At 38.0% G+C, this 13,141-nt stretch overlaps 1 protein-coding gene across 1 annotated transcript; it reads right to left on the reverse strand.

Annotated features, from left to right (window-relative positions):
- Positions 1-2,161: 2,161 nt before the first annotated feature.
- On the reverse strand, positions 2,162-12,938 carry LOC140550082 (desmoglein-2.1). The gene is made up of 14 exons (XM_072673925.1): positions 12,882-12,938; positions 9,469-9,576; positions 8,694-8,852; positions 7,965-8,103; positions 7,608-7,777; positions 7,347-7,481; positions 6,134-6,319; positions 5,401-6,017; positions 5,102-5,244; positions 4,736-4,957; positions 4,386-4,625; positions 4,162-4,280; positions 3,041-3,343; positions 2,162-2,950 (listed from the first exon to the last, which is right to left on the reverse strand). The coding sequence occupies exons 1-14, from the start codon at positions 12,936-12,938 to the stop codon at positions 2,162-2,164; spliced, it is 3,387 nt and encodes a 1,128-aa protein (XP_072530026.1).
- Positions 12,939-13,141: the final 203 nt, after the last annotated feature.

Genomic DNA, 13,141 nt, shown 5'->3' on the forward strand with positions numbered 1-13,141 from the left:
AAAACTATTAACAAAAATAATAATAAAAATAAAATTCCAAAGGAAAGTCAGTCTTCACAGCATCTTTATGAAAACAACACCCCAAACCCAGGTCTACCTATAATGATAAAGTTTTATCATTTGTAAAATGTGTGTCTCTGTCATATGTCATGGTATGATATAATTGTACTTGCCACTGGCTGTAAATAACGTAGCATGCCCGTACACAAAACTGTTTACTCTTTTTATTTGTATTTATTGAATGCACCAAATAATTGTATTCTTTAGATTTGTAATAGAAATCTTATAGTATCTTGTAGTATATTAAAGGTATATTTTAACATAGGTTTAATAGATAAAATCTAAAAATATATGCCAACCATTACCAGCAATGAAAAAGAACACTGTATATCCCTTTTCAACCCCATGAAAAAAATAGGCCCTCTGTTTATTGGTCCACCTAACACTAGCCCTAAAAGCTCTTCTCTGTTTTTACACAAATCCACCACAAATCATTCCAGAATGGCAAATTATCAAAATGCATCTTAAAAAAGCTGTCCAGTAGTAAAAGAAAATCTTTGTTGGCTGAAACCCAAAATAGTTTTTATGAGACATTAACTAGAAGGTATTATACAATATTTCCAACATGTTGCACTCATTCATATTCACTTTGTATACATTGTAAGTTGTATACTAGACATAATCAGTCAAATAATACTCAACATTTGCTTTTTTTAATAATTACAAACACCAAAACAAATGTAGAGGGTTGTAGGCCCGCTCCCATTGGCCCTTAACTACTGATTCACACTAACTTTGTCATAGTGCTTCCTTAAAATGATCTAAACCAAAAACTTTACATTCTTCACTGCTCTCTACCGAGCTCCCATAGTGCATGAGTTATCCACACATTTTCTTACCTATACTCTTTCTAATAGAATTTAAATCTGTTAATTGTGTTGGCCTTGACATAACCTGAACTATAAAGTCATTTTGTGTGGTAATCCTTTAAAAAAGAGAGACAGTTCTTTTAGATACACACAAAAAAGTTGCAAAACCTTTATACTTAATATATATTCCTTACAATACTGTCCCAGATCTCATCATAAAATCAGGGTGTGTGGTGGACCAGATGAGACAGGCCATTATACATGTTTACACTGTCAAATCAGTTTTATCAAAGACTATTACAAAATCCCATTAATGGACTCTTCCCAAGTTATTCCACTCCCACTTCCACCAAATACATTCAACATACAAGTAGGCTTATATACTGTGCTTCCTCCAGCTTTAAGCATTGTCAAAATGTGTCAGATATCACCACCTCCAATCACCCCTACATTCATTGACTATGTAAAGTCTACATGGTCATGAAGAGTTTTTTTTAAATGTGTAGGCATGTTCACTAGCATAATTTGCCAGCAATACCTAACTTCTTGTATTGTTGCACCATTATGATGTTCTCAACTCATGAGGAAGTCTATAAAAACTCATTTTAGGACCATTTGCAATACTAATATCACAATGTCCTGTCTAAAAAGTCCCGTGACAGAACACAGGAGGCACAGGAGGTACAAGAGAACTGCCAGGGCAGTTAAATTTAGGTGCTGTAAATTGCTCAGCCTTTCCTTTGGCTCAGTCCTGAACATCACTTTTTCATCACTGCTCAGACCCACCACTGTGGTATCAGAGCTCCCTTTAAGGAATGTTTGTCCCTATTTCCAACAATCATTAATATGTGGTTGTTAAAAGGCTCCACATTACATATGAACTGTTTGTAGCACTAACACTGTATGGATTAGGGCCTCACCATATCTTGCAGGCACCATCAAGTACACATCCTTTGGAAATCAATAGTCTTTAACAAAGGCACTTTATAATGTTCTTTATAAATTCCATCTAATCCATCTGGCATCTAGAAATTGCCACAGAGCCTTTCTTAAGGAATGGACTGTATCCATCATTACGATTACAGCCTTAAAAAAACTTTCCTTGGCTAGGGTGTGTGTTTCTAGGCAGTACTTACATTATGTGAAGGGTCTTTCAATCTTAAAACGATTCTTTCTTTAACTAAAAATATCTGGTAATAAGACTAGTCACGATGTGAGCATAGTAACCATATATCTTATCACCTATTTACTGTACCTGAGCCTGAAACGTCGGAGGCTGAGCATTCCTTACATTACCCTGACTCTTTCACAGTGGCATTTTCTGATTCCTTTGGATGAGGGCCTTTAGGTCCTACAGAATACTGCAGTTGCTGTATGGCTCCATGTCCTTGGACTAGCATAGTGGGAATAGTTGAGCCACCTGCACTGGCAGAACTTGAACAACTGCCTAACATTATGTTTCCTTGTAGCATAGAAGCTCCATCAATCAGGTACATTCCTTGTTGCAGAGTGTCCTGTGTTATGTTGCTGCCCTGAAGAATCAGCCCTTCAGCCCCGTGTGTCCCATTTAATAAATATGTACCATGGGTAGATCTGTCAGCAAGGATTACAGTGCTTGGTACCTGATGTTCCACCAAATAGTACATAGGCTGCTGCTGAACAAGCAGTGTCTGACTAGTATTCATCCTGGATACTTCGCTTGATTGGTTGATGGTCTCTGTGACATTGGTCACCATGCTTTGTTGTAGTGGTAGAGGCTGTAGTGGAGGCTGCGGTGGAGGTGGAACAGATTCCGTAACCTGGACGCTACTAGTGGCGACAGAACTCTCACTGCTGATGGTGGTATCCACAGACTTGATCGTTGGTTCAACCTTCAGGGGTGGTGGATCAGGTTTTGGAGGACTGCAAATCTCTGCTAAAGTCATAAATTTCAGTCCCAAATCATTGAGGAACGCCAAGTCATCGCCTGACTCAATTAGACTGCAGCAACCCACCGATCCAGCAGGAGAGCCTTGACCCTCGTAGTCGTACACCAGCAGGCTGTCTTTGAAAGTAGGGTTCTCAGCAGAAAAATTTGCTTTCTGAAAAAAGTAATTGGGTTGTGTGATTACAATGTTACAATGTACAAACATGCATGCCTATGATGCATACTGTTGCCTTTGAGTTCTTACCTGAGAAAAGTATTCCTGTAGGTAGTAATCTGGCAGTGAAATCCCTTCATAAATATCCTGCGTCTTGTGCCTAAATGATGAGGTGTATAGAGTGCCTCCGTATTGCTCAGCTGCAAAAGTGTTGTGCTGATATCCAGACATGCTGTCAATCTCCGTAATCACACCATTTAATTCCTGACTGAACATCCCACTGGCACAGGTCTGTGTATTGAGCATCATGGGGACCATGCTGGCAACATTACCATCAGCAGACATAGCACACTGTTCTGTCTTAACCAGAGCAGCACTGAGAACAGGGACCTCCTACAAGTATGGAGTGATCACAAAGCAAGACGGATGTTAAACAAATTCCATGTACATCAATAGAGTATGGTCTCGATAGTGCTATTGACATGCCTATTAATAATGTTTTATATCAGTATTGTCTTGAAATGATATTTTGGAATTGCAGGAAAGTGGAATGGAAAGGGAATTAATAGATCGCTTAGCACATGCTAAGTCGGCATAGCATGAGGACCTTCAATGAAAACAACAACAGATTTGATCAACTGTTGATGTACAGTTGTGGCCAGCTCAAAAATATTCAAGGATGTGATTGCCAAGAGACCTAGACTACTCCTTTAGAGCTTAACTAATTTGTCCCCCAAAGGAATCATAAAATTGTGCAGATGGTTAGGTACAAATGTGTGTACTCGATGTAGCACCTATGATGAAGAGCAGTAGGAATGAGAACTCATCTAGCACAGTCCTCAAGTCCCTTAGGAAGAACTAATCACTGCTCTATATAACATGAAATCTACAAAGGGTTCTTTGAGCAATGCCTTTGAAGAACCACTTTGGTTCCCATAAGGAACCATGTTTGTAAAATAGACGTATGTGTGACAAACCTTTTAAAGGTCATTACAGATGATATCATGTTCTTTAAAGGTCCGATTTTAAGGTTTATCATACTCACACCCTTTACAAAAGTGGTTCTTCATCTGAACAAGAATGTTTTTTACCATTTGTAACACCTTTATTGCTTTATTTCCCATTCCATGTTCTTGCCACAAATACCTACACAATTCTGAAACTCTTAGCCTAATCCTGGAATCATATCATGAGGTCAAAATAGAAAGTACCTTGTCCTCCCCCATCCCTTCAGTGTGGTATGAGATAAGATATTCTTTAGCATCGAAAGGCAGCTCCATGAATTTGCCCACTGAACCACACTTGCAGATCAACAGGAATAAGGGAACCACTGACAGAATACCACAGAGACAAAGAACATGCAATCCGTCACACAGATAAGTCTCTAGAAAAGCGAATACAAAAGATGTATAGGTATACAAGTGTTTCACCTTACCCATGAGCAGGGCTAAGCCTGCTATGAGGGGCCCAATAGCTGGAAGCCCCATGCTGGCTGAGGAGCCATATTGTTGGGCTGTTTTGGAACCACAAGTGCCACCTTTTTCACAGGTGCACACCTCCACTTGAATCTTCTGTCTGTCCTCACAACCCAACCCTTGCACGTCAAAGATCTCCACAGTTAGCTCATAAAAACCTGGCCACAGCAACTCTTTGGCATGGAAGCTCACAGTTGTTCCTTGAAATGAGTAAATAGACATGTACGGAGATGCATGTTCTCAAGGGTTATAGACATTTAGAAGAATATTCATGATAATGCTTTGAGAAGCGGAATTCTTTGCCCTTTACCATTTATAGGAACCATTTCCCATTGTCCATGTGTCTCCTCTTCAATCAGTACAAATTTATAAGGCTCTCCATTTGGATAGACATCCTCATCAAATGCAGTCACATTTATGACTTTGGTATCAGAACAGACACTCTCGTAGGTGCTGGTCAACTCGGGACAGTGGTCATTTACATCTTGCACCTTTAAAGCAATTGTCCCCGTAGCTGTCTTGGGTGGCACATCTATGAAATATACATTTATTTTGAGGACCAGGAACATTATTATCATTTAGCATGTGGGTTTTTTTTACTTGTGAGACTGGTTCAGTATACATTCTGTAGGCCTAGAGAAAATCTGCTTTGTTAGCATGGCTGAGATTTCCTTGCCTTGGGTCATGCAAAGGATCTTCGCAAAGTAGGTTCCATTGACCAGGAATTTTGACTCTCGATCTGGAATCTTCACAAGTTTAATTTCTGATGTCTCCTCATCAATGGCTAGCCAGTTGTCTGGGTCATATCCTTTGGCATACCTGTGTAATTTAACATATGTCTATAAAGGCATGAAAATTATGCTGAACAAATATCCCATTGCATGAACACTGCAGTCACTGCAGACCTTTACTGTACAGGCTGAATTTTCATTCAATACACTATGAATTCAAGGGTTTCTTATTGTCTGAACTTGCCTGACGTTATCAACAACTTCTCCAGTATCACCATCCAAAGCAGGGAAGGAGCCAATGATCATGGGGACGTGCAGGTCCTTTGGATCCTCTGACACAGGAAAGTCCTTTACTGTCGGTGAGAAACCTGGGCCATCAGGTAGGTTGTTTACACTGATTTTCACAGGATAGCTCTTTCCTCCTGGAGCTGGCTTTTTGTCTGGTTTAGTTCCTGGTTTAGTCCCTGGTTTTAGTGCTGGTTTGGTGCCAGGCTTGGTGTCGGGTTTAGTGTCAGGCTTCACTCCTGGTTTAACACCAGGCTTGACTCCTGCACCAGCACCTGCTTCTACCCCAACATCTACATCTACTCCCGCATCCACTCCAGCATCCACACCCACTCCTACCCCTACCCCTACTCCTACCCCTGCCCCTGCCCCTGCCCCTGCCCCTGCACCTACACCTACACCTACTCCAGCCCCAGCCCCAGCTCCTGCTCCAGCCCCAGCTCCAATTCCTGGTCCTTCAGGGCCTTCCAGTTCCAAAGTCAGACCCAGGGCGATTGCAGTTCCATTTATAAATGGAGCAACATTTGAAATGACCAAACCAAGATCCAGCATTTTCACCTTTTCATAATCCACAGGCTTCATCCAGGAAACGATATGGCAAAGTGAAGGTGAAGAAATGTGAAACAATTATAGACAAACAGAACAACTGAAATGAAACAGAAATGAACCCACATTTAATTGATCATACATACCTTGACTAGTTTTAGGATGCCCTCATTTGTTTCTGGGTCTGTATTTATGGTGAAGAGTTCATCTTCATTACCTTTGACAATTTCAAAGAGGGCCAGCCAGTTTTCAGTGTTCTCCAAGTCTTTATCCAGAGCTTTGATTCTCATCACAACCACATCAACTGCACCTTCATCAATATCACCAGAGTACTAATAAGAAGACATATAAGAAAGTAAAAAATCAGCAGTTACAATTTCATCTTATGTATTTGGTATAAAATCATATATCATTCTGTCTCAAAGCAGAATTATTTATGAATTGGTATTTCTTGCTCCTGTGCTCCTCCTACTGTCGGGAAGTGTCATTTGTGCTTTGAGCCTCCTCTAAAGGACTGCTGAACACATACAATACATTCTATCTCCATTTGTGTCCCACCTTTGAAAATGTTTGGCCACCCTTTGTCAATTGGCCGGTTTTGTTTTGATGATTTTTATTAGTGACAAAAAGTTAACAAACCTCTTACATAACAATCCTCTCACTTCAACATATTGCAATTAATAATAATAATAATAAATACAATATATCAAATAAAAAATATAATAATAATGATAATAACAATAATAATAATAATAATAATAATAATAAGACGAAGAAGAAGAAGAAGAAGAAAAAGAAGAAGAACAATTTGCAAGCAAAATGTGGCACACAAATATTATGGCATATTTTATATGTATAATTTGGTTTATTGTGTCCAATGTTAAATTCATGGAAATTGTAAAAGTAATATATATATATATATATATATATATATATATATATATATATATATATATATATATATATATATATATTTATGGTCACATAATCAACAAACAACATACAAAGTGCTTCCACATTACCAATATTTCATGACTAATGCATTAATAGAAATGATAAAAATTCTTGGGAGAAGGTTTGCTGCATTAACTTAATAACTTATTTAATTAACCTTTTTTTTTGCAAAGTTGGAGAGTGTTTTGGTGTGTGTGTGTGTGTGTGTGTATGTGTGTGTGTGTGTGTACGTGTGTGTGTGTTGTTCTATGTGAACAAGCCTTTACGTTTAGTCTAATAATGGTTTAAAACTCACTTACTGCTTAAGCGTGCTCAGACAACATGTGATGCTAATTTCTAAAACTTTGATCATTAAACATAATATAATTGTACATTTATATTTAAGATATTTAATTATGTTGGTACCTCCTCTTTTTCAAGAGTGGGAACATTGTCATTAATGTCCAAAACTTTGATCTGCACTGTACCAGTTCCTGTGTTGCCATTTGGAGCTCCGCCCATATCCACACCCTGCACTACTAAAGTGTAGGAGTCAAGAGTCTGTTAGAGACAGAGAACATATACATGCCTTTTAATCCTTTGTTTAGCAAAAAACACTTGGTAAATGACATTGCAGCGGCATGATGGTTTTAAAAAGATTAACAATAGGCTTTTAACACCACTTGCCTCTCTATCCAGGGTGTGTTGTTTAACATAGATTTCTCCAGTCTCTCTGTTGATGGAGAACATGGGACCAGCTCCTTCTGGTATTTGCTTCACTATACTGTATGCAATTTTTGCATTGATTGTTCCTGGCTCATCTGCATCCTCCGCTCTTATCTGCATGACAGGAGTTCCTGCAGTTTTTGTTGGAAACATGTTAAGGAACATAGTCAACCAACAGAGGTCAGTGTGGCCACATATTTGACTGCAAACCACACATAGGAATTAGATAAATCAATATTACATTTCCAGATTTTTTCAGTTTTATTGTTTTATAAAGGTAAAAAGATTTGGGTTACAGTAAAGGTAAATGTAACATACCTATTTTGCTGCATTCTTTCACATTTCCCTTAAATAACTTAAACTTCGGAGGATTATCGTTCTGATCTTCCACTTGTATTTTCAGCTGTATGTCTGACTCGGCCAAACTGCCATCTTTGTACCTGGCTATCCCAGTCAGCTGTACAGAAAAAGTGGCACACAATTAGCAAAATGTAAAAAAAAAAAAAAAAAAAAAAGTATATTTACACTCAATGTTTGTCATGACAATTTCAGTTTTGTTGGAAATGCAATTGTGAATAATAACAGGATGAACTAATCACTACCTAGGTATCAGACAAAGGTATAGAGTAAAAATGTTTAATTTAGAGTAAATGTGATATTTGTTTGCCCTTTGAAAAAGGTTTCATTCATTCCTGGAGCTGAAATGATTTTGCATTAAACTGGTAGACCACATTCACAGCTCAACGTCAAAATGTACAGTTTCTATGTTATATGTTCTATGTTACTAAAACTCATTTTACAGGGATGTCTAATGATAAGCAACAATACAGAACATGTTAAAAAACAGTTGGTTTAAGCTTTTATTCACTGAAAAATGTCTAAGGCAGGTCAAACATCAGAGTTTATCTCTAAACTACTTATCATCAGTCAGGCTTCCTAAAAGCAACCTGTCCTTCTTAGCATATAAAATGTCATGTGCAAGGTTGTGCATTTTGTTTTCAAAACACTCGTCTGCCCTTTTGCAAGTGTTTGTAAATGTGTGCTCACGTTATACTGTGAGATTTCTTCTCTGTCCAGTAGGCCTGTGATCCTGACATAGCCATTTTTTGGGTTGACGACAAAAAGATTAAATGGCTCCTTGTCAGCACCGTGTCCTGTCAGGCTGTACTCCACCGGAGAGTTTTCCAAATCTTTGTCAGATCGGATCTGGAAAAACAGTAAGACATTGATGAGAAACTATTGAGACTGATGAGAAACTTTCTCATGTGCATTTTCATGCCATAAACAAACCATCTGAATTTCATTAAGGACAAATCTTTAGACTAGTACCGCATGTTGAATAAACATATAACCAAAAAACTGTGAAAATGAATTAATTTGATCTCAATTTACTGCAGCATCACTTTCATGTAAGTTTTCATTTTCAAAAATGAATTTGATCAAATTTTGAATAACACGATTTTGTTATTATACCATATTTATTTTCCTTACGGTTTAAGTCTCATGGGTTTATAAAATTAGTGGCTTTTAAGCCTTAAATGTAGATTTTTGCTGGAGGCCATTGGCTGATTTACAACACAGAAGTAAGAGACGTGTTCAGCTTTGAAAACCCGTCAGTCTAGTTCTTCTCTGATGTTTCAACACCATTCCTCCCAGGCTCTCCCAGAGTCTCACTCTGCTCAAGCACTGATCTTGATTTTACTATCTCCCAACTATATGAGAAAACATGCTTTTTTGGCTTGTGTTCTAGCAGCTTCAAAAAGAGGACACAACCTGAAGTAACTCTTAGATATGAATAGGTGAGAGGATAGTTGGTGCTTACTTTGGCAACAAAGGATCTCTTAGTGTAGTCAACATTCTCGGACAGTTTTGTTGGTGGGAGAATCCACTCACGCTTCTGTCGTCTGGAACCATCTATAGTTTTGGTTGCCTAAAAAGAAATGCATAAGGTACACAAATATGACTTTTCGTTTCCCCCATTATTACATTCAGAGTAGTTAAATGCATCTGCACCCAACAAGCTAACAGTGCTCAATATTGAATAATATTGTCTCCACCAGTTCAATAGATGTACAGTATCTACTTTTCTGTGAGGTAGGACTGCTGGGGCTGTCAGCAGTCTGTGAAGCATACTTCCAAATCTGACTGGACGGAGGGGAACATTCCTCCAGTTTTCTGAATAAATTGTATCTTTACCATCGTCTTTAAACAGCTGCTTTGAGCACACTGTAAACAGTAGAGTTTTAACTGTTTACAATCACCAGTCTTTTTTAAAATATCTTAATAAAACTGCAGCTGAAGAGGGGGTTTAACTGTCATTGCTAAACAAATACATAACCAGCGTAATGGCCTGAGGGTAGAGCTGCCATCATGCAGCCACTCGATTTTGAGCTTCTCCAGTATTTTATTTCATTTGGAGAGAAGATGGCAGCTGTCTTGTGGGGAAAAGTCTTGCTAGAAAGACTTCATTGCATAGGATCTTTATTGTATTGTGTCCTTTAAGTTTGTTGGACATAGGGTTTACAATCAATGCAGTTTTAATATCATTTATATTTATTTTCTATTAGTGTTTTAGTGTCTCAGCAACTAAAATGCTTAATATTCAGATATACAGCTTTTATATAAAATTTTCTATTGTGCATTCAAATAACAGGGCCATATTTCAAGTAACCGGCCAAAGTAAAGATTTGGGCATTCTAAATGGACAGTATTATCCTAGTCTGCAAGTGTCACAGCTTGTACACATTTTTTGTAGTCAGATAAGTCTTTCAATTCTTGTTTGGAGTATTTTCACCCATTGTACCTATGCCTTCAACTTCTGTGAGATTCTTGCACCATCATGCATACACTGGTATTTTCATGTCTGTCCACAGAGCTTTGGTGATGTTTAGGTCAGGGACTGTGAGGGCCTTGCACCTCTTGAATTGAGTTGAATTTTCTGGTATTGAATTAAATCCATTCCTCCCTCTACCAGTGAAATTTTCCAGTCCTTAACATCTTTTGCTAATTGTGCAAAAATATAACTGCAGCAATCCAAAATACATCAAGCTTGTTAAAATACTTCTTTGAAAACTATGTTGAATTCTGTGGTGAGGATGCAGTTTTTTTTTCCAGTAAAATGAGGGTTTTGATTATTTGTCTTTCTAACAATCCGAAAAGTAGTTCTCTTAGGATTTTTTGTTGGTCTTTCAGTTCTACCATTGCTTTTAACCGCCATTTCTTAATAACTTTACAACTTCAGATAATGGCTTCCTGAATTTTCTTCTCTTATGTCCATTGTTTCAATTCTTAGAATGTTTGGCAGCTGTTTAGGAAAGCTAAAGGTGGTCGATTGTTGGGACAAGGTTTTGGGGAGATTATTTAAAGATTTTAGAATTTTGCATCACCTGGTCTTACCTAATAATGATTGTGAATAAGCAGTATTCCCAGCAAGCTAATTGAGTTCAAATCTCTTGGGACGTCCATATATAATCACAAATGGCATTCAACTCATTCAGGAGGTACCAGTAAGGCTCCAACACTCCACAGAATAAAATTTCACCACTTCAGAGTCTAATGCTGGGGGCCGTATGCTTCTCTAGCTGAGGCTTGGCATTGGGCGTTGTGACCTTAGACACTTTTTGACTACTCCAGAGCAACCCATTCAAATAGCTTTTTTGCTCTAATGCTTTTCTAAGTTATTCTAGCTGGGTTTGCACAATTCTGTGGTCGTGCCAACTGGCATGCATAAATTCATCAAACAAATCCCTCTAATTGGTAAATTTAGGTACACCAGGGTTAGGAAATCTTGGACATTTAAGGTTACAGTCCCAGTCAGGGAATAAACCTAGTCCTCAACTATTTTTTTCCTTTCTAGAACAATGCTATGCAAATCCAGAAATCCCTGTCTAAAAAAAGTGTATATTTTGTAACAGTACTGACATATTTCTTTAATAGCAAACTAGAAGACTTAAGAAGATTAAAGTTAATTTTGCGAAAGTATATCAGTTATGCTGTCTTTATTATATATATATAATTTTGCATTATGCTCTGCTGTAAAGTGTGTACGCTATGCAGTGAACAGGATTTTAAAAATTCTCGAAAGGAATAAATAATTGGAGAGAGGTGGGTCTCATTTTTACCTGAACTGCACTGCCTCGAATGATTTCTTAGCTGTCATGACAGTATGTCATTAGTATTTACCCATAAGCATGAACACACCCTATGGCCTACACCTCGTAAACCTTTACCTCATAAAATATGTATCCTATGTATTAAACAAATACAACGTTCCTTGTATTTCTAGAGAAATAAAGGGGGAAACTGTGTCTCTAAAAGTGCCCTGTGCCTAATGTTTACAATCATACTAGTTATCCCACAGTGTGAGAAATACAAAACTATTTTATTAATTTGGTGAGTGAGTTGGTTCTGCAGGGTCATGTCTAAGCATGCTAATTGTAAAGAATGTGGATTTTCATTTTCAAGTTTCATATGAAACAACTGTTTCTGTGGGCCACAGTTTGGGTTTGAAGTCGTCATGTGATGATTTAAGAGATGCCTCAGGCCTTTTTCCACAGTACAGTTCGGTGTGGTGTTCTTTTTTTTTGCAAATCTCTTAACAGCTTCTAACAATTTGTGGCAAATTTAACATGATAGTGTTAATTATCTATTAATTAGATATGAATAGAGCATTTTACCTACCAAACTCAATTTACATTGGCATTTGACTCTGCACTCCTATGGGTACAGGTATAGAGCAGATCGATGGTGGGAATGTTTTAGAAGCGAAACCATGAAGCACTGCAAATTGTAGATGCATTTGAAAAATCCCCCTCATCCCCTAATTTTCTGATCCAATTCCCACCCTTTACACTCGCTATAAATGCTTTTAAAGGGTGATGCCATACAAGGGCTATTTTTGTGCCATAATGAACCATTTGTGTAGAGCTGTGTGAGTGTGAAGAACCTTTTAAAAGTCTAAGAACCATCATTTGATGTAAAAGGCTCTTTACCATTTTAAAGGTTCTTCATACTTGCAGTAGCTAGATCAGTGTGTTCTCATTCCCTGAATGGCAGGCGAAAAAAGAAGTGCTCACAACAACTTCTATTTCACTCACTTAAGGTTCTATTATTTTTCTAGGCTACACAAGACCTTAGCTAAATCTGAACCATCTAATTGAATGTAAATGAAATTAGGTCTATAGTACATAAAGGTAGCAGTTACTATGTTCGCTTACATAGTGTAATGTCACTCACCACAGTCATGCACACTAGCAGGAGCAGACACAATCTTCCAAGCCAGAGAGGAGTCATGTTTACCCTTTTCTCTGTTCTCCTCACTTCTGCCTCTGTCCTTTCCTTTTTGCTGATCAGACAAGCCTGTGTTTCTAGAAGTCTGGGTGGAGGGGATGCTGACCATCTAGTGGTTGGACCTCTGTACGATCACTCTTTCTCTAGAAACACCTACAGGTACTGGAAATATGCAACTTTTTTTGTCCTATAGGCTCCTTCTGCCA

This window comes from Salminus brasiliensis, chromosome 1 (assembly GCF_030463535.1).
Source record: "Salminus brasiliensis chromosome 1, fSalBra1.hap2, whole genome shotgun sequence".
Lineage (NCBI taxonomy): Eukaryota > Metazoa > Chordata > Actinopteri > Characiformes > Bryconidae > Salminus > Salminus brasiliensis.

Coding starts and splice junctions, on each gene's coding strand:
- LOC140550082 (XM_072673925.1), bottom strand. CDS start 12,938: ATGACTCCTCTCTGGCTTGGAAGATTGTGTCTGCTCCTGCTAGTGTGC. Junction 8,104..8,693: donor AAGAAATCTCACAGTATAAC/GTGAGCACACAT, acceptor TTTTCTGTACAG/CTGACTGGGATAGCCAGGTA. Junction 3,344..4,161: donor AAGGGATGGGGGAGGACAAG/GTACTTTCTATT, acceptor CCATACTTGTAG/GAGGTCCCTGTTCTCAGTGC.